At 34.2% G+C, this 23839-nt stretch overlaps 9 protein-coding genes across 9 annotated transcripts; 4 read left to right on the forward strand and 5 right to left on the reverse strand.

Moving 5' to 3' along the window:
- Positions 1-70: 70 nt before the first annotated feature.
- Positions 71-4275, reverse strand: LOC17887925 (ubiquitin carboxyl-terminal hydrolase 1). Its single transcript, XM_006293374.2, has 3 exons — positions 4107-4275; positions 469-3508; positions 71-356 (listed from the first exon to the last, which is right to left on the reverse strand). The coding sequence occupies exons 2-3, from the start codon at positions 3489-3491 to the stop codon at positions 116-118; spliced, it is 3264 nt and encodes a 1087-aa protein (XP_006293436.1). The 5' UTR covers positions 3492-3508; positions 4107-4275; the 3' UTR covers positions 71-115.
- An 803-nt stretch (positions 4276-5078) lies between these two features.
- On the forward strand, positions 5079-5300 carry LOC17887907. The gene has a single exon (XM_006296262.1). The coding sequence runs from the start codon at positions 5079-5081 to the stop codon at positions 5298-5300; it is 222 nt and encodes a 73-aa protein (XP_006296324.1).
- A 657-nt stretch (positions 5301-5957) lies between these two features.
- LOC17889516 (cysteine proteinase inhibitor 5) lies at positions 5958-6419 on the reverse strand. The gene has a single exon (XM_006295752.2). The coding sequence runs from the start codon at positions 6400-6402 to the stop codon at positions 6037-6039; it is 366 nt and encodes a 121-aa protein (XP_006295814.1). The 5' UTR covers positions 6403-6419; the 3' UTR covers positions 5958-6036.
- A 1704-nt stretch (positions 6420-8123) lies between these two features.
- On the forward strand, positions 8124-8330 carry LOC17888646. Its single transcript, XM_006296121.1, has one exon. The coding sequence runs from the start codon at positions 8124-8126 to the stop codon at positions 8328-8330; it is 207 nt and encodes a 68-aa protein (XP_006296183.1).
- Positions 8331-8672: 342 nt separating this feature from the next.
- Positions 8673-9599, reverse strand: LOC17888968 (ubiquitin-conjugating enzyme E2 D2). Its single transcript, XM_006295826.2, has 2 exons — positions 9252-9599; positions 8673-9142 (listed from the first exon to the last, which is right to left on the reverse strand). Exons 1-2 carry the CDS (start codon positions 9552-9554, stop codon positions 8912-8914), a joined length of 534 nt encoding a protein of 177 aa, XP_006295888.1. The 5' UTR covers positions 9555-9599; the 3' UTR covers positions 8673-8911.
- Positions 9600-11037: 1438 nt separating this feature from the next.
- LOC17888903 lies at positions 11038-11244 on the reverse strand. The gene has a single exon (XM_006296285.1). The coding sequence runs from the start codon at positions 11242-11244 to the stop codon at positions 11038-11040; it is 207 nt and encodes a 68-aa protein (XP_006296347.1).
- Positions 11245-11964: 720 nt separating this feature from the next.
- On the forward strand, positions 11965-12171 carry LOC17890227. Its single transcript, XM_023784623.1, has one exon. The coding sequence runs from the start codon at positions 11965-11967 to the stop codon at positions 12169-12171; it is 207 nt and encodes a 68-aa protein (XP_023640391.1).
- A 675-nt stretch (positions 12172-12846) lies between these two features.
- Positions 12847-15253, reverse strand: LOC17888270 (high mobility group B protein 15). The gene is made up of 8 exons (XM_023784624.1): positions 15149-15253; positions 14607-14791; positions 14428-14506; positions 14166-14328; positions 13830-14065; positions 13534-13717; positions 12980-13125; positions 12847-12885 (listed from the first exon to the last, which is right to left on the reverse strand). The coding sequence occupies exons 2-8, from the start codon at positions 14729-14731 to the stop codon at positions 12847-12849; spliced, it is 972 nt and encodes a 323-aa protein (XP_023640392.1). The 5' UTR covers positions 14732-14791; positions 15149-15253.
- Positions 15254-20910: 5657 nt separating this feature from the next.
- On the forward strand, positions 20911-23679 carry LOC17890464 (receptor like protein kinase S.2). Its single transcript, XM_023783863.1, has one exon. The coding sequence runs from the start codon at positions 20991-20993 to the stop codon at positions 23568-23570; it is 2580 nt and encodes an 859-aa protein (XP_023639631.1). The 5' UTR covers positions 20911-20990; the 3' UTR covers positions 23571-23679.
- Positions 23680-23839: the final 160 nt, after the last annotated feature.

Consider the following 23839-nt stretch of genomic DNA (forward strand, 5'->3'; position numbering starts at 1 on the left):
TTCTAAACTCAATTGTCAAGAGAGTCAATTCACCAGTACAAACGGTGAAGAACGTCAAAACCTATCTTGTCCCTTTCATCTATATTATAGAAAGACATTTCCGACCTCTGGATTCTTAGATCCGTTCGTAAAATAAGATATACGCTTCAGAACGGAGAACTTCTTCGAAAGAAACCCGTCGAACCCAAGAATCGCTTGCGTGATACCATATTGATGAGTTAGGTTCTTCAATATCAGACTCTCTCCTCGTCTTGTCGCCTCCTCTAATGTAAGCAACATAATGACCACCTCTCATTGTCCCTTGATGCTCCACTAACCCGGCCAACCTGTAAACCGGCTGGTCTTCTTCGGTCCACCTACAGGGGAGAGAGAGAAACGATAAGCAGATTTTATGATTGTTCAGACCAAATGTGGCAAAACATTGAAGGAAAAGATTCTGCTTACTAATTCGAGAAAATGGGCATTTACCTAGTATCCATATATTGGCTAAGATTGATGAACTCTTTGAAGTCAACATGGCCACTTAACTTGCTTAGCCTGCCTCGAGCATCTTGGCTGAACCTTTTGAGATGTATGGTCAAGACAGGTGGTGCCTTGTTTACAAGTACCCTTTTAGTAGCATCACTTTTTACTATCACTTCCTCAGGATCTAGTGCCTTGCCTTCCCAGTTTTCACATTCATAGCCATTGGCTGGTTGAGAACTGATGGTTTCTCCACTGAGAATAGAAGTTTCAGTAACTGAAGAAGTAATTGGAGCTTGCTTTGCATCTGAATCTCCCAGAATTCCATCAAATATGGCGCTTTTCTCTTCCTTGCAGTTTAGCAATTCGATGATCGGAGCGGATTGAATTAATGGATTGTCTATGAAGTCATCAAAAGCCGATGCCAAACTAGCTCCATTTTCATTCACCCATCCATTGCTCAATCCTTCTTCAGTTTCTCTCTTTTCTCTCAACTGCTGGAGTTTTAGGTTCTTCGAACAATTCTCGCAATGCCAAGCATTGTCTTCTGACAAAATCTCAGGCTTGGTGAACTGAGCCAAACACTTATCTACAGACACTGGTGAATCCGAATCATCAATAACTACAGGATCAGAGTCGCTGCTAACAGCCATAAAACCAACTTCATAAACTTCAGCTTTAGATAGCGGTCTAAAAGCAGGTCTTTCAGATATCATAGGGTCGTCAATCAAGTCAACATAATCTCTGTTTTGTTTATTGTCACAGCTCATGAATGATGAAAACGCTTCATCTTTACCTGTTCTAAATGTTTTATCGTTACTGCTGACAGCCATAAAATCAGCTTTGGACACTTCAGACTTTGACTTCGGTCGGAAACAAGGTTTTTCAGATATCTCAGGCTCGACAAAACTGCTAAAGTCGAAATAATCTATGTTTCGTTCATGGTCACCACTCACGAATGACAAGGAACCTTTACCATCACATGACTTAATTGTTTTATCATTACTGCTGACAGCCACAAAACCAGCTTCAGAAACTTCAGTTTTATATGGCAGTCTGAAAACAGGTCCTTCGGGTATCTCAGGCTCGTCAAAAAAACTGCTAAAGTCAACATAATCTATTTTTGGTTCATGATCACAGCTCCAGAATGACGAGGAACCTCCACTCTCACCTGCCGGAACTGTTTCATTATTACAGGAGATGCCAGGCTCATCAGTTTGTAAATGGTGGCTCCTCACATATGACGAAGCCCCACCTATACCTTCTGCAACTGTGTTATCATCATAGGATATGTCATCTTTATAAGGCATGTACAGAATCTGAGAATCTGAAACCATCAATGGAAGCTCTTCATCATCCCACAAAATTCCAGATGAAGAGCTTTTCCCTGAATCAGGAGAACCGAAAACTCGAGCCTTATCAATATCTGAGGAAATCCCACTTGCATATGTGTCTTCAGTAGATTGTGTAGCTCGTGCATCTTCTTCATCAATGACAGTTTCTGGTTTTGCAATTCCATCACTATCATGCATCAGCGTTTCTGTGCTACCTACCAAAGTCTGGTTAACTCCTTTAGCCTCAGTTGATGGAGCGGTAGCACTAACATCACCAAGCAAAACCAAATCAGTTTCATTGTGAGAGGTTTCTGATTTAGAATAATCCTCCCAAAATCTATCATGTTCTTCAGTATCAGAGTCTGTTGCAATATCAGAGACCTGCTTATCATCAAGTGCCATAGCAGAAGGGCTCTCGAAGATGGAAACAGTGGAATTGTTATACAATGCAGGTTTAGCTGACACAACTTCTGAATCTTTGCTGACTACGTCATTATTAGGAACCTTGTTTGCCTGAGAAAGGGTTTGTTGCTTTTCAGGAGGTGATTTCTTGGACGGAATAGGTAAAGAGAGATCCAAAAAGGGTTCAAACACTTTAGAGGAATGCCCACATTCCAAACAAGACACAGTGCTCGAAATTTCACCTCCAAAAACAGAATCTATGAGAGTAGGTTTCTGATGTGTAAAACTTTCATCACTATCAGAAACATCAAGCTTTTGCCTCAGGCTTGATTCTTCAATGCTCAAACCGTCCAACAAGTGCCTTAGCAACTCATGACTGTCATGCTGCTGATATCCCCTAAATTGGGGAGCATGAGAACAAACAGAAACGAAAAAGGCTCTTGGATTTATCGCACTCCTAAAAAAGCCTACTTCTGATTTTGTTTCAGCAAATAATTTCTTCAAGGAAGAAACGAGAGGCCCGCCACCAGACATATCTTCTTTCAAGAAGTGCTCACGTAATTGATCCAAAGAAAGAAGGTTTTGCATTACAGAGTTAAAGAAACATGTGTTGCCAAGGTTAAGTAAACCCCTTACAGCATAACCATATCTTGCTTCTTGTATACCACCAGTGATACTACCACTTCCTGAAGATGAATTTTCAGTTTCACTTGAAGCAGAGGACGTGCTTGAAGATCGTTCTCTAATCAATTTCACGACTTCCACCAACAAATCTTTCTTCTCACCATTCTCTTCTTTTTCAAAAGGGAGAAGTGATTGGCATGGGAAACACCATCTTAACTGAGGATTTTCACACTGAATCACCAAACGGTGACGCGTCAACTTGGTGTGCTGGACAACATGACTCTGAGATCCAGTTGGCAAACCAACATCTCCACAAACATAATAGCCACATTCCAAGCAAACCCAAGTAGCCTTTTTAGTTGACATTGGGTAAAAAGAATAAAACCCGTTTTTCCAGGTATTAATGCTTTCCTTACCATCTCCCTTCAAGTGCACTCCTTCCTTGCATTCTCCACACTTGATGTGTTGAGATGATTTAATCGTTTTCAACAACTCATCCAAATGAACAAATCTATCAAAATGGACACAAGATCTTTTTTCCGTCATTGTCACAGCAACCTCCTCAGTTATCTCCACGCTTTGCTCAGATTGCTTAGTTAAATTCTTGGAGAACGTTGCAGGCTGATTCACACTTGGAGGCTTTTGACCCTTCTTTAACCTCTTTCCCATTTGTTACTAATCAAAAACTGCGTAAAGACCATTATACAGAACCATGTTAGCTCCACCCATATACTCAAATCACAGCTTAGCAAATAAACAATGAAGCAATAGATGAAGCAAACAGAGAGATAAAATCCAACAGATAAAGCTTGAAACTTTCACCAGAACCCAGATGCAAAAGGAAACTCATCCACATTCAAATCAAATATACACCAAAGCATATAGTAGTAGGAAATTAGAATACTAATAGGATCAAACACAAATAATAAGCAAAAAACAATCAAATTTTACAGTTATGAAAAATCAAACAAACACAAGTAAATTCCGTAATTCTTAAAAAAAAAAAAAAACACATTTTACAAAAAGGTTACAGATTTTTACGGAAGATACACAAATTTTGCTTCGTATGTAAAAACTATATACCTTAAATTCAAAGTTTCAAAATCTTCCATATATAGGTCTAAATAACAAAAAAAAGTTGTGATTTTTTTATTTATCAAAGACAAATATTCATCGAAACACTGAACACTAGCAGGCAACTAGACCTTAAACGCAAAAACAGATGCTTTTTGAAACAAGGCTAATGCAAATCCAAAGCTCAAAAGCAGAATCCAGATATTTTACCCTTAAACCCACAAAGTAGAAGAATCATCAAAGAGGTTCTGCGGAGAGACTATTTGACGTGGGAAGGACAGAAGATGCAACGATGTAGAGGAGATTAGAATCTAAACTAATCTAGGGATTAGGAAAAGAGAGAGCTCAAAAGGGTTTGTCACAAAGTTCGTTTTTTTTTTCTTTTCGCCAACGTTGCCGAGAGACACAAGGTCGAGGCAGTCTAATAAATTTATATTCAGTATCTTTATTCGGACAAAGAGAGAGGGAGACGAAGCGAGCCCCAATTCACAAGGCGAATTGGAAATTAACCATTAAAAAATAGGGAAAAAATAAGTATAGATTAGAGTTAGTAAAAAAGGGTAGGAACCTAAATTTTGTGTAGGTAAAATCACGAAAGTAAAAAAAAAAAAAAAAATTAACAATACTTGAGATCATTATCACCATGCATTTATGTGATTTAATTTTACGAGTGATATAGGCAATAATATTATATAAAATAATGTCCTATTAATTTGTTGAAAATATACAAAAAAAAATATTATGATGTTTAACAAAAGCGATGTACATCTCTTATTTACGGTATTATTATATCATTGCGTTATTTTCCAAATAAACTGCCAGCAATTAGTTAGTTTATAAACTCTACATATATATAACGAGTTAAGTTGAACTCGGAAAAGAAAAAAAGAAAACTAAATTTGACATTTTGTTGTTAATTTTCGGGTCAACGTTTTGTTTTTATTTTCTAGCAACGATCTTATTGTATGTATTGTTTAACTAACAACAACAATTACAATTGTAAAACAGATTTCTTGTTGGAATTTCATAACTAAGTAACCTGCTAGAACAATTTAACTTTATTTAGCAAACTCAATCAACTATTTATATAAAGCACTAAGCCACCATTGCAAAATTCAAAATCTAAAAAAAAAAAAAAAAGCAAGTAAAATCCCATTTAGTTTAACGTTGTTCTTTTCAAATATGGCCATGTCGAAGAAAATATCGATGTTATACTTTGTTCTACTACTTGTTTTTTCTTTTGAGGCGGTTACAATCAAAACGGAGACTATTATATCATATGATGCTCTCCGTGTAAATCATGCATGGGGATGTTCTCCAAAATATCCTCAATTTTGCCAGAAAACTAGGGTAAATCCATATACAAAGCCAATCCCAAAGAACAATGAAGCTTCACAGCATTGAAATTTTGGAGATACGGAAACATTGATTCGGAGTACTATACTCAAAACATATATAAAGGAGAACCAAAATGCGGAAAAATGTATTAAGATAACTTTATTGTATTTTATAATCATATATATATTATCCTTCTATATAGATAAATTGTAATTTATAAGATAATAAAAGTATAATTTGGTAATCTTAATTTTACATTTATGGAAAACAAAACATTCTATCATTCTATCAATAAATCTCTATTTATATGGTTGTATGTACTTTTTTTTTTGTCATCATATGGTTGTATGTACACAATGCTTATAGTTAGAATTTTTTTGTTTGTTAACAACATGTATTATAAGAATTTAATCTTTAAATGTTGATATATCAACGTATTTAACAAAAACTACGTAAGTTATATGTTGACGAAACGATAATCCTAAACTAGTTGATAATGTTAGAAGTAGAAAAATTAATACTATATGTATAATTTTATTTTTAAATAAAGTTTATGTTTTGGTTTTATAATGTTTGTTAGAAGCTTTATTTTAAACATATTTCATGTATGTATTAAACGTAACTTATTAGTAGATGTCAAGACTTGTTCGATATCATTTTCTTCAGATCTGCCCATACACGAAATTTGAAAACCAGATAATAAAGAAATGAACATCTCCTATGTGTTGTTTAAACTTTCTTTGATAGATTTATAACATTAAAAAGATATATAGGCTACATGTAACTATCATATGTAAGCTCGTCAAAGGAAGCGAGCATTAATAGTGGCTGGCTTGAAGGATGTGAGATTCATTGATTTCAGCCAGTGCTTCTCAAATACTACCGCCTCGTAGTTTTTGCTCGGGCCACCGACTTCATCATTAGCAGCCACCAGAAGCCGATAATTCACACCAGAGACTACCTGAGACTCGCCGCTAACAACTTTCACGTACTTCAGTCCCGATTTGCTCTGTTTGTTGTACTCGGAGACCGCGAATTCGCCTATCTCTACGATGTGAGGATCCTTAACGTCGCTGATGGGAGTCCAGCTGCCTATGGCCGCCAGGACAGTCACGTGAAGAGGGAGGAGAACGAGAGAGACGAGAAGAAGGAAGAATACCTTATTCATTTTGTTGTGTAAAGAAACTGTGAGAGCTTGCTCTTGACTCTTGAGGGTCTTTTTTATATATATATAGTCGCGGCTTGCCTTGACTTGACTTGAGATTTCTTGCAAGTTATTGAATTTTAATATACTTGGCATAATACATAAGTGTGGCAAGTCATTGAAATACAGTATTGAATAACATTTATGGAAATGTATTCAACTATGTACATTTATTTCAATAAATTTTGTAGATTTGTGCTTGTATGCTAGAGAAAGATCACATTAATTACATTTTCTAAAATAGAAAACTACATTAGTTGGTGAGGAAAAAAAAATTTTCTTTTTCATAAAAACATTTTTACAAATCATATATGAACATAATCCATTTTTCAAAAAAAAGTAGAAACGCAAACTTCAAACGCAAATTTAAGAAAGAAATCAAACTCATCTAAGTACCGTATTTGAAAAACAGTTTTCTACCACATTTTGAAAAGGGAGAAAACCTTATTGTAGTTTTTAGAAAATATTTTACAATTTACATATACAAACTTAAAAATTATTCTTCTGTTCTCGTCTGGCTATTATTTACGTACGGTACAGTTAGTGAGTGGGTTTTGTTTAAATGTATACGATCATTATAACACAATTTCGTTTACACTTTACACGTTGAAATATAAGAAAAGTTGGTGTCTCGTTAATCAATACTATTTTACTTTGAAAATAAACTAATTGTTGATTCCACGTCAATTATATTAAGGGGGAATTTCAAAAATACAGTTTTTCATATACCTCTTTTTAAAAATAACTCATTTTCAAATTTTATCAAAAAACCCACTAAAAATGTTGAAATTTAGCCAAATATGTGTGTAAACTTATAAATATATACACAAATTATCTTTATATGTGTATAAAACTTTATATACCTTTCATAAATAGGGTAAAAATAAATTATAAAAAGCTTATAAAAACCTTATAAAAACCGTATAAATCCTTTTAAAAACCTTATAAAACTTATAAAAACGATTTAAAACTATTTAAAACATTTTAAAATATTTGTATTGAATCTTCCAGTAATAGTTATTATATAGAAGTACCTTATAAATTATATAAAACTTTATAATTTTTTATATTTAAAAAGGGGTATTTTTGAAAATGGATAGATAAATGGGGTATTTTTAAAAAGGGTACACCAAAATGGGTATTTCTCAAAAATTCTCATTATATTACGAAGAACAAGCCAGCGTACTAATTGTACGTATTAGTTAAGAAAACTAATCAAAACATAATTTGGCTGTAATTGGCACAGGATATTAGTTTTTATGGCATTCAGAAAAACAAATTAGGTATAATTCTGTCTTTTATTTATTTCGTTAAAGTGTCTTCAGTTTTTTCAGCTGTTCATCTGGTAATTTGTTAAGACGTAAATCTTAAATAAAACTTAAATAACAACTTTCGAGATCTCTTAAGACGTACGTGAAACTAATTTCCAATTACTTTAGGAAGAAATCAGTAAAATAACAATATCAATAGTTTAGAACGGAACCACCAAATCAGTATGCTAAAAAAAGAAAGAAACATAACAATATTGTCTCCCATCTCCTTAATTATTTAAACCTTCGATAATCCCTTCATGTTTCTCACACAACAAACAAACAAAAATCCAATCTTTCAAATAGATTATAAACTTTTCTGAGTGTTTTATTTTTCTTTCCCCTTAAATTCAATTTAAAGAAGAAAAAAACATAATGGGTATGTCTAAGAAGATAATGAAGGCTATAATTATGTGTGTGGCTCTTATCATGGTGTTCTTCACATGTGCACCACTCAAGACCAATGCACAAGAAGTGGTGATAAGCTATGATGCTCTAGCTCAAGATCATGCATGGGGATGCAGTCCAAAGTATCCTAATTTGCCTTGTCAGAAAGAAAGGGTCAACCCAACCCCTAACTAATTTCAAACATGAAGAGTTTGATCCCAAGTGTTTATGGTGTTAATGTGAAGTCAAAGTTACCGAATAAGTGATCATTAATATGTATAATTATTTATGTGTCATATGTACATGATTTTTTATTATTAATATAAAGTAAAAAAGTATCACCAATGTACAACCAGTCAACAAACGTGTTAACGCTGCGTTTGATAAACGGTGAGCGACCAACAAAACAAAACACGTCTAGTTTCATTGTTTTAACGAAACTTTGGTTAAATAATCAGTTCAAACACGTTTATATTGGACGAAAAAGAAACACTCATATATATTTCCAGATTTCCTTAGGTTAAATCTATATTTGAATTGCTGACTGTAAAAGTCAAAAAACAGAATCCCACAAGCAGTTTTGCAAAAAGTTTTAGCATGCAGCTGCAATTTACGTCCTTGAATACAAATACAACTATAGTATATTGATCGTATCAAATCTCTCGGTATCACACGACCTTAGACGACACTAAACTGACGATAATAACAAAAACAGAAGTCATCAACTAATAGAGCCATCAACTAATAAAATGTAGAACTTGGGAACAACTAAGTAATCATCCCTTTGCATACTTCACAGTCCATTCTCTCGCAACTTTCACGTAAGCTTTCCGGTCTTCCCGGTACAGTCTCGCGGCACGATTGCTAACCAAAAATGGTTCAACCGGGTTCGACAAAATCGAACATATAGAAAGCAGTACCACATTGATGGTCAACGCAGATGACCATCGTGATCTCAATATATCAACAAAGATTTCTCCTTTTTTGCTTATATTAGGATGAAATATCTGGACGCATGCAGTTTTAGAGAAAACAACAAACACGAAGTTTTAAACCGGAAAACTAAACAAGACCGAAAGATTACTTAAACCGGTTATATATATAATTATTGGTTACCTTGGTCTTGAATGTGATTTTGGGTGGTTCAAAAGGATATTGTGTTGGGACGTGAACGGAGACGGCGAAGACTCCTTTCTCGTAAGGGCAACCCGCCGGGCCGTTAATGGTAGCTTCCCACCGGAAAATATTTTCCGGCGAAGGTAACCAAGAACGTACGTGGGCTTTCAGGATGTGATCTTCTTCTTGAAATTCATTCCACAATCTTTTCTCCGATGATTTTGAGAAGGTGGCCGGAGATATTTTACCGGAGTTTCTTGAGGTAAAGAACTTACCAAATTTTAAGTTTCCGATACAAATCATTTTTTTTTATTTTTTTCCTATGTTTTTGAGAGATTAGGAGGAGAGAGTGTGTTTAACTTTCCTCTCTATTCGTTACTTAAGCTGATATTTATATTTTTCTTGAGTATTTAATTACATATAGTATACGACAGAAACTACATATAACATATGTATATCTAGTGCTTTGTCGAATCACTTACATTAACTTTAAAGAGTTTTAAGGAAACTATGATGTATACGTTGAATGTAATATTATTTACACATGCATGGTGGAATCTAGCTAGCTAGCTAGCTAGCTAGAAGAAAATTCAGGGAGTTTATTTGATTGGTTAATTATAATAAAGGAGTCCAGACTTTTTTCTCATTTCTTTGCTTCTTATTAATATTTTGTTTTGTTTTGGCTTTTTAAGTGGTTCGATTTAGTAAACTATTCTTAATTATAACCTCATAATTCAGCCAAAATTTACCTAAGTAAATCTATACTAGAAGAATTCTTACATTCTGAAATCCAAAATCTAATTGACTAGAAACGGCCATGTGTTCAAATCTATATATGGTGATAGTGGATCTGATAGTGTTTTAGAAAATAAAAGAAAGTTATTAAGAGCCTAATAACGAGGCATTATGCATGGAATGGTTGGTAAGTAATTTTATTGGTACCCACAACTTGAGTTACGTTTCGTTGATGCATTGCGGATTTAAGTTGAAAAAGCATGTGCATCAACACGTTTTTTAACTTTAGGTAAACACAAAACGATAAACCTTGAAAATGATACTTTACAATTTAAATCTGATTAATCAACGTGATTATATAATATACGTATATAGTGGTCCTTAAGAGAGAGCGAGAGTCGATAAATAAACATATTTATGGCTTAGCCTTTGGACATTGATTAAGAAGAACAGTATAAATTTGGTTATAAGGTGTCTTAAAATGAAATGCTATTTGTAATATTGCGAGACCAATTATTGCTACCATTTTGTCAAATTTAGTTACAACAGCCAAAAGAAAAAATAATACACAAATATAGTTTATGGTCTCACTAGAAGTCGAAGAGCTAGAGCCGGCTATGTATTTTCTAGGTTTCTTAATTATTTCATAAAATTATCAATTGTAATTGAGTTCATACTTGGATCAAATAATCAAAGACGTACGTGTTGTACTTTAAATGGTTTTGACGTGATTCAGTTGACGATGATCTATATTATTTTACCAAAATTCCACTAAAAGCAACACAATTAATTTGCAATGTAAGATGCTTTCTTGTCGTGTATATCAAATAAAACACTACTACAAGTTGTATTGGTGAAACTTTTTATATTTTTTATTCAAAACAAATAATGTAATATGACATGTATATACAAATTAATGATATCACTTTGCCTATAACACCATATATTTGACGTAACCATTTGTGGTATAAAACATTAGACAAACGATATTATAAACGAAACAGAAGAAAGTATAAAAATACACTTGGGATCAAACTCTTCATATTTGAAATTAATTAGGGGTTGGGTTGACCCTTTCTTTCTGACAAGGCAAATTAGGATACTTTGGACTGCATCCCCATGCATGATCTTGAGCTAGAGCATCATAGCTTATAACCACTTCTTGTGCATTGGTCTTGAGTGTTGCACATGTGAAGAACACCATAATAAGAGTCACATACATAATTATAGCCTTCATTATCTTCTTAGACATACCCATAATCTCCTCTTTTTTTGTACTTAAAGGGGAAAAAATGAATCAGAAAATTTATCTATAGAAAGATTGGATACTTTTTGTTTTTGTTGTTGTTGGGTGAGAAACATGAAAGGATATGAAGCTTTAAATAATATAGGAGATGGGAGAAAATATTGTTATGTTTCTTTCTTTTTTTGGAATACAGATTTGGTGTATCATTCTAAAATATTGATATTGCTATTTTACTATTCTACTCCTAAAGTGATTAGAAATTAGTTTCACGTACGTATTAAGAGACATCGACAGTTTGGAATTGATTTTGTTATCATTGGAACATTGCCAACGAAAAAAGAAAAAACAGAATTATGCTCTGTTTTCTGAATGCTACAAAAACAATATGCTTTGCTAATGACAGCCAAATGATGGTTTGGTTGGTTTTCTTAACTCATACAACAATTAGGGTTTTTTGATATCATCTCTCTTAAGACGTACGTGAAACTAATTTTCAATTACTTTGGGAAGAAAATAGTAAGATAACAATATCAATATTTTAGATTGATACACCAAGTCAGTATTCCAAAAAAAGAAAGAAACATAACAATATATCTCGTCTCCCATATCCTTTTATTATTATTTAAAGCTTCAATAATCCCTTCATGTTTCTCACCCAGCAAAAAACAATTCAATCTTTCTATAGATAAATTTTCTGATTCTTTTTTTCCCCTTAATTCAGAAAAAGAGATAATGGGTATGTCTAAGAAAATAATGAAGGCTATAATTATGTATGTGGCTCTTATTATGGTGTTCTTCACATGTGCACCACTCAAGGCCAATGCACAAGAAGTGGTGATAAGCTATGATGCTCTAGCTCAAGATCATGCATGGGGATGCAGTCCAAAGTATCCTAATTTGCCTTGTCAGAAAGAAAGGGTCAACCCAACCCCTAATTAATTTCAAATATGAAGAGTTTGATCCCAAGTGTATTTTTATACTTTCTTCTGTTTCGTTTATAATATCGTTTGTCTAATGTTTTATCAATATGTATATTTATATATGTCATATCATATGTACATGATTTATTATTAATGTAAAGTAAAAAGTATCACCAATACCTTACACGAGTACACTAAACTGACGAAAAAAAACAAAAACAGAAGTCATAGTTATAAGTTTATAACTTAGACCCATCCCTAGTTTTCTATTTTTAATATATATGATTAAGATTTATAAAGTTAGAAGCATTTACGCATAGTGTAGTAAACTTTGACGTAATTCCGCTGTTAGCTCGGTTAAAAGAAACAAAATTGAACGTCACAAGCCTACAACAAACCCTAAACCTAATACTAATACATATTCTGCTAGATGTAACCTATATAAAGCTATATTATGTTTCAAAACCTGTACATTGTACAGTGCTAGACGTATCCTATCTAAAACTGTAGCATGTTTCAAAACCCTGTGTAGGAAAAGACTATAAGCAAACCAGTTCCAACTCTGCTCAACGGCACCCTGAGACGTGCCCATCAAGTCATCAGTTATCTCAAATAGGGCTTGGTTGTGATCGGCGATGAGCTTCTCATGGTTGTGATATTCCATTTTCTCTGCTACAGTGCGCTTCGTCCTCCACTACTTCCATCCCTTTGTTAACCTATTCAAATTCATAGCCTGAGCATAGAAATCAAGAAAAAACCGGTAGATGATGAACTGCCTAAAGCTAGCAAATTAGAAACATTAAAATGTGGATGTCAATGTGTTATACCGCTTCTTCCTCTGCATTGAGCTTCTCTTGAGTAACTGTGCTGAGTGACTGGAGATACAGGACTCCTTGCAGCTTCTCTGATTCGATTGTGACACTAATAAAATAACCCCTGTCAAATATTCCATCCAACACTCCAGTCACAGGAACTGCACAAGAAGATGAGACACAGAAACATTCAACTTTAAAAGCAGCAAGAACATAGCAATTTGTGGCAGAGAAGGTAACATATTTCGCAAAAAGAAAAAGAGAATATAAAGAGAGAAACTATATAATGAGAATCGGCTTCTTTTAAGGTGACGTTCAAACCACACCAATCATGATAGAGTTGCAGAAATAATTGAGCTAATATCTATATCGATTGTTTCCTCAAGCAAGAATTAGAATAAAGAAACTGTTAAACTCTTGAGCTTCTTTGGAATGGTATTGTTTCCTTGTTTCCCTGAGCAAGGAGTGCGTCTAGCGCTTTGACTCTAAAATTAAAGTAACATATCTGAAACTCATGTGCCTAACCCTGTGTAATAACAAAAAAAATAGAGAATAAGAGCTCTGCTCACCAGCCACCATCAAGTCATTGGCTATCTCCATAAAAGTCGTTTTCTCAGCCCAAAGAGACAGTTGTTCCACTTCGGAATCAGAATAGTATTCCTCATATTCATTTTCCTCAAATTCTTCCATTAGAAAATCAGCTTCAGTGTTCTCCTTGGAAGACCATTGTTGCAGCATCAAATCATCAACAATCTGATTTATATAGATTGTAAAGATACATATCAAGAATGCTATGAATGGTCAATGAAGGTCTAGAATCTAGACAATGAAAGCCAGAAATTAACATAGTGTTGATATTGTATACCTCTTTTTTCTGCTGTTTAGTGGCCTTGTCCCACTGAATGCATTTTGTTTTAAAAAGCTCTTGAGGGTTGGCTTTATCAGTCAAAGTGTTTGGGAAAATATCATAACTCTGTCTCTCTACATCTTGAGTAGCTCTCTTCTCTGTAGACTCATACAAAACTCCTTCCATCTTCCATGATCCCATTGTGAAAGAAACAAGATAACCACTCTCATTTTTTCCATAGACAAATCCGGTCACTGAAAAAGAGAGAAGAGAGGCTCATTTTCATAAGTCAAATCTTTGAAGAAATGGATGATCTAGTAACTATGACGTAGCAAGTAACTGAAATGTGAATACATGGAGGAAACAGGCCACGAGCTTTGAAGAAGTAGATGATCTCGTAGTTGTGAAGTAGGGAGTAATAGAGTTTGCGCACATGTAGGATAAAGATAGGGTTTCGTTGTGAACAGGGGAAGTTAAACGTATCAAATACATCCTTCCATTTCTTTTCTCTAACTATCTGCAAAAACTCAACAAAATTAGGCCAACACTGATCTTTCTGTAGATAAGTACAGATTTCTAAACTTTCAACTCTCAAGATGATGATGATGATGGTTACCTGTTCGATTCCACCATGAGAAGTAACCTTGCAAAAAACCTTATGCAAGTTCATATCCTCAAATCTTACTTTCGGAATCCTAAAACCATGTATATATACTTCAGCAATGGACATTGGTGACTGCTGATGGTAAAAAAGTGTTGTAACTATATCTTGATATCAAGAAGATTAATTCTTACCAAAACTTTGTACCCATTTGAGAGTGTAAGTTCACTAATGTAGACATGAAGAGATCCTTGTCAGCCACCACTTGCTCGTAAGTTGCAACAGGAGATGGGTAGATCCAGCGAGTGTTATTACACATTGATACAGAGCTTGGATAAAGATTGGAGCTTGGTGCAATTCCCAAACCGTCTTTTACTTCCTTCACACGGCAAGAGAAAATTAGGATATTAGGAGAAGGGTGACTAAAGCACTTATTATATATAAAATGAAGCTGTTCGAAAACCACAAAATCTAAAAATTCTGCGTTGAGAGGCAAAACGTCGAACATGTCATATTCACACAATAAAATAACCATTCCCAAGAACACAATTTTGACAATATCAAAAAACAGAGTTTCGAAATCTAAGAAGAGAAACAGTAAACGACGATTGGGTTCTTATTTCTTTTACAAGCAAGAACTGATCAAATTCAATCCATGTAACAAAATTACTCTTTACAAGATTCATTGCAAGATACATCTCTCTGTTTCTCTCTTGAACACAAACCCGAGACTCACCAAAACAATTTATCGATAGATTCAGAGCAATTTTGCGGAAACAACAAGAGAATCCCACAACCGAAACAGAATGTGGCGCCACCTTCCCTCACTGACACATTTCGCGGTTTTGGTCTTCGGCTCTCGAGTGTTTGTTTGAAAAAAGAAGAAATCGAAGCTCTTGGTGGACAAGTTAATATAATGGCATAAACTATAGACTCTCGTTTTATTAAACTGGGCCGTAGTTCTATAGTAACAAGATAAAGCCCATTAATATGACTCTGAATCTCTTTTTTTTTTTCTTTTTTTGGGTGCAAAATGGAACTCATAAGTCAAGAAACATGTTTTCAATTCAATTAACGTATAGAAAGCAAAGAAAGACCCATAAACCCAACTATTTCTATACACACGTTCATAAACCATTTTTCAATTTGAATGTTTTCAATTTACTAGTACCATTTTTCTGAATATAAAATAGTACCTTAAAAGTCAATATTTGCAATAGAGTTTTTGTCTTTTTGATATTGAAAAAGGTGAGCTTCAGTCACGGTAAAGCCGATTTTTAGTTGGAAGTAGGTGTACTATACGTTTTCTTCATAGTTTGTAATATCTATATAACTCTAATAAATCAAATTAATAAATTGTTTTTGTTTTATATACATGAATAATACAATCATATATGAAGCATGTACAGTTTGTATATATAGTCGTAGAAAATAAATAATGAGGAAAAGCATGCACTAATAAGACATGCAGCTTCGTGTAACCATATTGTCAAACTTCTTGTACTACAGAATTGTCTTGTCTTTTAAGCTTCACCTAATAATACTCGTACGAAGTCTTGTGTTCTTTGTGAAGAAGTAAGACCAAAGATTCTGATGTTTTGGTTGCTCATCAGGTGTGTTTCTTTGAAAATTATCGACCACATATATTATATATATTATTCTCTGATATTTTAATAAGTGATTTCTTATTACCAGTTTGGATATTGGGTATGAGTATGACCAAACCACGAAACTATGTATAATGACATTACATAAAATGCATACTACATAGTTTCAAAAATAAGAATCCTTCACATCTATCTTAGTTTTTCTTAAACTTGATTTCATCATTTACACTAAAACAAATACTGAATACTTCATATATTGCTTAAATTTTGTCTTTCTCAAAAACTAGTTATTTATACATACATGTGTAACCGAATCGCATATATTTAGACTTTTTAAAAATAAAATTTCCTGTACGGTCTACCAACTCATTTAAGTTTTCTGAATAGATTTTTTTTTCTTTTGTTTGGTTTGGATAGACTAGTTCATGCTTTTTGTTCGTTTGTTTAACAAGACATAAATATTAGTTAGTTTATATAGATTCAATATATATATATAAACCTTGTAAGATTGATATGTATATATAAATAGATATATTTCACTTTTGCGAGTAAAAGTGAATGATCATGTCTTAAAATACTATAAAGTAATGAAATAAAACCATATTTGTCAAAATGGGAATCGGGTGGGTGAGTTAACAATTGCTAAGTAATATAATACGAGTATGAGTCGTGGCTTTAAAAAAAATGAATGATTGAAATTAGCATCTTTAATCCATTTAAGCTTTAAAATATATATGTATAGTTGAAATAATTTGGCCAAAAAGGTCATACTTATAATAATCCGGATCAAAGCATGAGTGAGTGAGTAGCAGTTGGAACAATTACACTAATTAGAGTTTCCAAAACCATAATCTTCTCTCATATTTGGACTGTGAAAACGAAAGCTAACAAAAGAAAATGATACTACGACGTACAAAATCTCAATAAGGTAGGCCAACGACATCACCCAACCTCTCCAGCCAAGTGAATTTATTGCAAAATAAAACTATATATATATATATATATATATATATATATATATACACTATTTAAAAATTAACAATATATATATAATCATTTTGACAGTAATTAACAATGAAATTTGAATATTCCCATTTTTCATATAGTTGATTGATTATTGTGTTTGTTTATCATACTCGATTCAATAGTGAATATAATGTCTAGGATGGAATGGATTGTAGTCTATCATCAGACCCATGCATGCAGAACTGAAGATGTTGTGGTCATTGGTGAATATTAATTAGTACACTGATTAACATGTTTTCACACCTCTGATATTATTTTCTCTGTTTGGTTTAATTTATCACAGTATTACTTTAGTGGAATAAAAAACATAAAAACATCGGTAATTAACAAAATAAAAAAGTTGACACCAGTCTTTTTTTTTTATAGTTCTCTTTTAAATAAAAAAAACTATTTTGCTTCAGTTCTTCTTATACTATCAATTATTTATGTCACGAATATGATAAATTGTTGCAATATTATCTTTATTTTATTTTTTGATCAAACAAAATTATCTTTATTATTTATCTCATTTTTATAAAATATTGCCGCCCTTATCTACATGCATTTATGGTGATTGGTGGCATTCCGTTGCTTCAATCCTTTAAAAAGGTTTTTCAGTTCCCAACTGCACAAATATGAAATATGTATATGTCAACATCTCCCGTTACCCAAAATCTGATAGTAATTGGCTAGACAAACGAAAAAAAACAGAATTAATTATTTTAGTAGTATCACATACGTAAAAAAAATAAAAATAATAATCAATGAAACTCTTCTAAATAGACATTGATCACGCCATTTGCTGCGGCGACCAAAGCTTTGATTTTCTATTTTACTTGCAAGGGGCAGTATTTTCTTTATATTCATATATAAAAAAAAAATCAATTTGATATGTTCATATTAATAATAAATAAATACAGTAGTACAGTACTAAGAAACTTTTAAAATTAGTGAATATATATGTGAATGCAACCAACAAATCAACTTTTGATGTGGCGCCTGTTTATTAATGGCGTCGTCCAATATTCAAAAGATCAAAGCAAAGTGTGCACTACAACTTTCAATATCATCTTAATTTTTTTTTTAATTTTTGTTATTTCTTTTGGTTTGATTTATATGCAAATAACTTCACATATGACTGAACATTATTGATTGAGATAAATTGCTAATTACCTGGTGACTTTACATGTATAAAATACTAGAAACAGTTGGGTTTATATATACTATCATTGGAGTGTAGTGTAGAACAAAAGTAAATGACTTTTGGATCTTAATGCATTTGGTCCTTGTTTCCAAAGAATACACAAAACTGTTGACTTAGGAGGTCTTTTCTCTTTTATTTTTTATTTTTCTATAAAATTGTTGATAATTAAAGAGACACGAACTCTCGACAAGAGAGTGATTGGGAGATAAATCACAAAGTGTTTTGATGTCATGAATCCAGAAAGAATTGATAGATGAAACGTCTATGTTGGGGTCGATTATTAATTGATTGATAATTCCACAAAAATGATAATCATGTTTACTTGCTTCTTCTTCTTCTGTATAGCTTCCATTTGCTATCCTTATATATATCAACATCTTCTTAATTACTCGATCATGTTTGTCTTCCACTTTCCTCCAAGTCCACTCAACTAAAAAGTCTAAAGAATATGCGTTTTACTTTGGTTGATTAACGTTACAATCAGATTGACAACAAAAGTGCTTAACACATTTTATGCCGTAATTACCTTATTGTATTACCATCATTTTGAAACTGTGTAAAGAGTACTTAAGAATACGTTACTAGTTTATTGAATTTTATTATTTTATGTTAAAAAAAAAAATCAGTACTTTTTATGGAAACTACTGAAATCATTCAAAAATTCCTTATAATCTTGTAGTCTAAATCATCCTCTTTTTTTTTAATTTACCTATATTGTTTCTAAATCCCTTTTCGTACCTTCTCTTACCAATCAGGCAATCAGACCTATATATCTTGGGTGCCTCTAACTTAACTATCATTTTTATCATTATTTTTTTTTTTTAAATGTTTGTGTCTCACCAGTCGAACATTTATGGAAAAATAAAATAAAAAGTTAGAAGAACTGGAATTATTTAATATTATATACGGTATTAATTAAAAGGCCCTATGGTATTACAACTTGGGGTAAAGTAATTTGGTCATAATTTTACATACAAAAATCTCACCAAATTTACATAATTCTTCTGAACTACTTGATTGCTGGGAAGAAAACTAGCATATGTACATATGATGTAGATTTACGAAATCTCTTTGCGGAAAAATGTGTTCATCCCAAAGAATAGTCAAGGTCTAAACTAATATATACGTCAGTAGTTAAAACCTGTAATTAACGGAAAACAACAAAACAGTGAATAATAAAACCACTCTTATAATGTTGATACCAAAATTTTTGTTTAATTAATAGCTGTCAGGTTCGACACATTACTAAAACGTCATTATTCGCAATTGACTACTCCGAATTGATATCATCAAAATGAGATTAGCATATAAAACAGACACCAAAATAGTCTGGACTTCTATAAAATAAATTAACAAAAAAACATGTAGTCAGTCTCTAGAAAAGCACAAAAAAAAAATTGTTTAGAGCATTTCATCATCAGCGTATACATACATAAAGACATATTTTTTTTATCTAAAGTCTTGATCAAGACCCATTTACAAACTAATCCACAGGAAATTTTTTCCAAACATCTGAAATTAAAACTAGATGAGAACCGATCTCAAGAACTATATGAATAAACTTAATATTAACTTTGTCATATTTCAGCTAAAATGAGCTAATAGTTAAGGACGCAAATATTGTCGAATGTGTTGATTAATTCGAGTTTGCATTATATTTGAGAATAACTTCTTAAACCCTACTAGGTAATATCGTTGGTGTTGTGACATGTTTTGATTGGCGGACCTAAAAGGTAATCTAAATGTTGTAGTACTCCACTAAAACAAAAGCTCATTATCTTTGTTGGCTAGCTTGATTCATACAATAAAACAAACACACAACTAAGAATGACGTTTATAATTGTTGTCAATTTTTTTCCTACTAAAACGTTTGTCATGTCAAAATCTTCGTATCACCATCATCATATAGGCTGGACCAATGTGCTCTTTTACTTCTTATCAATCGGTAAAATAACACACAATTCATATTTTTAAAGATAAAAATTCAACCCATCAGATGAAAAAAAAACAAATCAAACCTAGTAGCTAGACAACATTAAAAGTAGTGCGTGTACTACGTTTATAATCAAAATGGATTTTCACGACCTCGAACAAAAAAAAGTAAGAGTATAAACTAATTCGAGTTTAGAATTTATTATTAAGAAGAAGAAGAAACAAGACAAAGTTCAACCGCGTCAAATGTTCTTCTCGACGACACGCTTTGAAAGTCTTCTTCGGTCTCATTTTTTCCATACGTACTTATAAAAATATAATGTTTTATTTTTCGTACCATATCTAATTTCTAGTTAATTTCTTTTTATTAAAAGAAAAGAATCCCGTTGAAAAATCAATTTAGAGCTAAGAATTAAAAAATAATAATAATAACATTATAACCAAAAAATGGAAAAAATCATGGGCCATGACACATCACCGTAAAACTGACCAAACCCGACGAAAGGGTTTTGCTGCTACATATTCAAACCACGCTTAACCTAATCTTGTTGAAATTAATGCAATCCCAATTTTCAAAACCAATAAAGTATTTTCAAATACGAGTTAATACAAAAACACTTTGTACACACAATATATTTCTAGAAAGAAAGAAGACTAGACACTACACTTATAAATACAACATCCTTGCTGGCAAAATACCATCATTCAATTTTGGTCGGTCAAATAATTTCAAATTAGATTTGACAACAAACAAATGTTATAAAAGAGCGTTATCATATCTATCTTTAAACTCGATCATATTCACATTTTGGATATTTACACACACTCACATGGCGCCCATGGTTATGGACCGTCTCTGTTTCGTATTACCGACAGAATCAGGCGAGTTAAAGCCACCGCCGGTTAAGTCTCCGGCGATGGTTGACGAAGAGACCAGTAAAGAAGAAGATGAGGAGAAGAAGAGGAGTCGTGACTGTGGACGTCAAGTCGTGACTTTGATCGGAGATTTATTCCGGCGGTTACACAGCTCAAAACTAGTGAAGAGTTTGAATCTTTGTAGTGTCAACGAGAGTAAAGATTTGAGTTCAATGGAGATTAATAAATCTTTCACTGACATGGAAGGTGTTCAGCTCTCCAGCAAAGTCGGCTGCGAGAATCCAAGAATCTTTGGTTACTCCGAGCTTTACATCGGAACTAATGGGTTCAGCGACGAGTTGATCCTCGGAAGCGGCGGTTTCGGACGTGTTTATAAAGCGGTGTTACCGAGCGACGGAACCACGGTGGCTGTTAAATGCTTGGCGGAGAAGAAAGGAGAGCAATTCGAGAAAACGTTCGCGGCGGAGCTTGTTGCTGTGGCTCAGCTCCGGCATCGGAATCTTGTGAAACTGAGAGGCTGGTGTCTGAACGAAGACGAGCTGCTTCTTGTTTACGATTACATGCCTAACCGGAGCTTAGATCGTGTGCTTTTCCGACGGCCGGAGATGAACTCTGCTTTTAAACCGTTGGATTGGGACCGGAGGGGTAAAATCGTCAGGGGACTCGCCGCCGCGTTGTACTACCTCCACGAGCAGTTAGAGACTCAGATTATTCACAGAGATGTGAAGACGAGCAACGTTATGTTGGACTCTGAGTTCAACGCTAAACTCGGAGACTTCGGGTTAGCTCGGTGGCTAGAACACAAGGTTGATGAAACAGAGCATGATTCGAGTTACGACTCTGTTTCTTCCTTCCGTAACCACCAGTTCCGAGTCGCGGATTCCACTCGGATCGGCGGTACGATCGGCTACTTACCGCCGGAGAGTTTCCGGAAAAAAACCGTCGCCACCGCTAAAAGCGATGTTTTCAGCTTCGGTGTTGTTGTTCTAGAGATTGTTTCCGGTAGACGTGCCGTTGATCTTTCCTTCTCGGAGGACAAAATCATTTTGCTTGACTGGGTTCGGAGATTATCCGATAACCGGAAAGTACTCGACGCCGGAGATTCTCGGTTACCAAAAGGGTCTTATGATCACTCCGACATGAAGAGGATGATTCATCTTGCTCTGCTCTGTTCGTTAAACAACCCAACGCATCGTCCCAATATGAAATGGGTGATCGGAGCACTTTCCGGCGAATTTTCCGGTAGCTTACCGGCGTTACCTTCGTTCAAGAGTCATCCTCTTTATATTCCTTTATCTTCTCTCAAATCAACCTCAACTTCGGGGACCACGACGACCACCAGAACAACGACGACGACCACCTCAACAACTAGCTTCAACGCGTCTTCGGAGTCAACAACACCGTCGTCAAATTACGTTACTGCCCTCGATGATTCCATTTACCAGACGGCGGAGGCAGGAGAGAACCGGTATTTTAATTACAACAGCCGGCGAGTGATGTCCTCTAAAGCTTTCGTATTGGACACGCCAAGGGAGATCTCATACAATGACATCGTTTTAGCCACTGATAATTTCTCCGACGCTCGTCGCGTTGCTGAGGTTGATTTCGGTACGGCTTATTACGGTTTACTGAACCAGGATCAGCATATTGTGGTGAAACGTCTCGGTATGACTAAATGTCCGGCGCTTGTGACTCGGTTCTCCACCGAGCTACTTAACCTAGGCAGGCTTCGACATCGTAACCTTGTTATGCTACGTGGCTGGTGCACTGAACATGGAGAAATGCTTGTTGTATATGATTATTCCGCAAATCGTAAGCTAAGCCATCTTCTTTTCCATAACCACAAACCAGGAAACTCTGGTTTACGATGGAAAATTAGGTACAACGTGATTAAATCGCTTGCTTGCGCTGTACGATACCTCCATGAAGAATGGGATGAACAAGTTGTTCACCGAAACATAACTTCTTCAACAATCTTTCTCGACAGAGATATGAATCCGCGGCTCTGCGGATTTGCATTGGCCGAGTTTTTATCAAGAAACGACCAGGCTCACCAAGCTGCAAAAAAGAAAGGATCAGCGCAAGGGATTTTTGGTTATATGGCACCAGAGTACATGGAATCTGGCGAGGCGACAACCGCTGCAGATGTATACAGCTTCGGCATGGTGGTGCTAGAGATGGTTACGGGTCAGCCGGCAGTAGATTACAAAAGAAAAAAAGAGGATGCTCTTTTGGTGTTGAGAATCCGCGAAGTGGTCAGTAACAGGAAAAAGCTATTGGAAGAGATTGCAGATATTCATTTAGATGATGGGTACGAGAGGCAAGAAGTGGCTAGGGTATTGCGGTTAGGGTTGGTTTGCACGAGAACTGATCCAAAACTAAGACCTAGCATTAGCCAAGTAGTGAGTATCTTGGATGGAAGTGAGAAGTTCTTCAAAGAGGAAGGAGGAAAGGAAGGTGATGTGAGCCGCAAGCAAATGTATCAGTCGTCTATGTTGATGATTAGACAAATGCAGGCGCTTGGGATTCATTGAGTTATGTATAGGACAAGTGTTAGGATGTAATGTAATCATATTTGCAATACTAAGTATCGTTCATGCCTCTTCTAAATTCTTTATTTAGTAAAGTGAAGAAGTCTTTTTACAATACTTTCGAAAATCATCTATATCGGATGAATCATTTCATTCAACGTTGTCTGTTTGGTCATCTATTTTCTTTTTCCTTTTATTCATAAGACACATCTAGAAAAGTGTAACAAACAAACACATCTAACACTTGTCCTATACATAACTCAATAAATCCC

This window comes from Capsella rubella, unplaced genomic scaffold (genome assembly GCF_000375325.1).
Source record: "Capsella rubella cultivar Monte Gargano unplaced genomic scaffold, Caprub1_0 scaffold_4, whole genome shotgun sequence".
NCBI classification, from domain to species: Eukaryota; Viridiplantae; Streptophyta; class Magnoliopsida; order Brassicales; family Brassicaceae; genus Capsella; species Capsella rubella.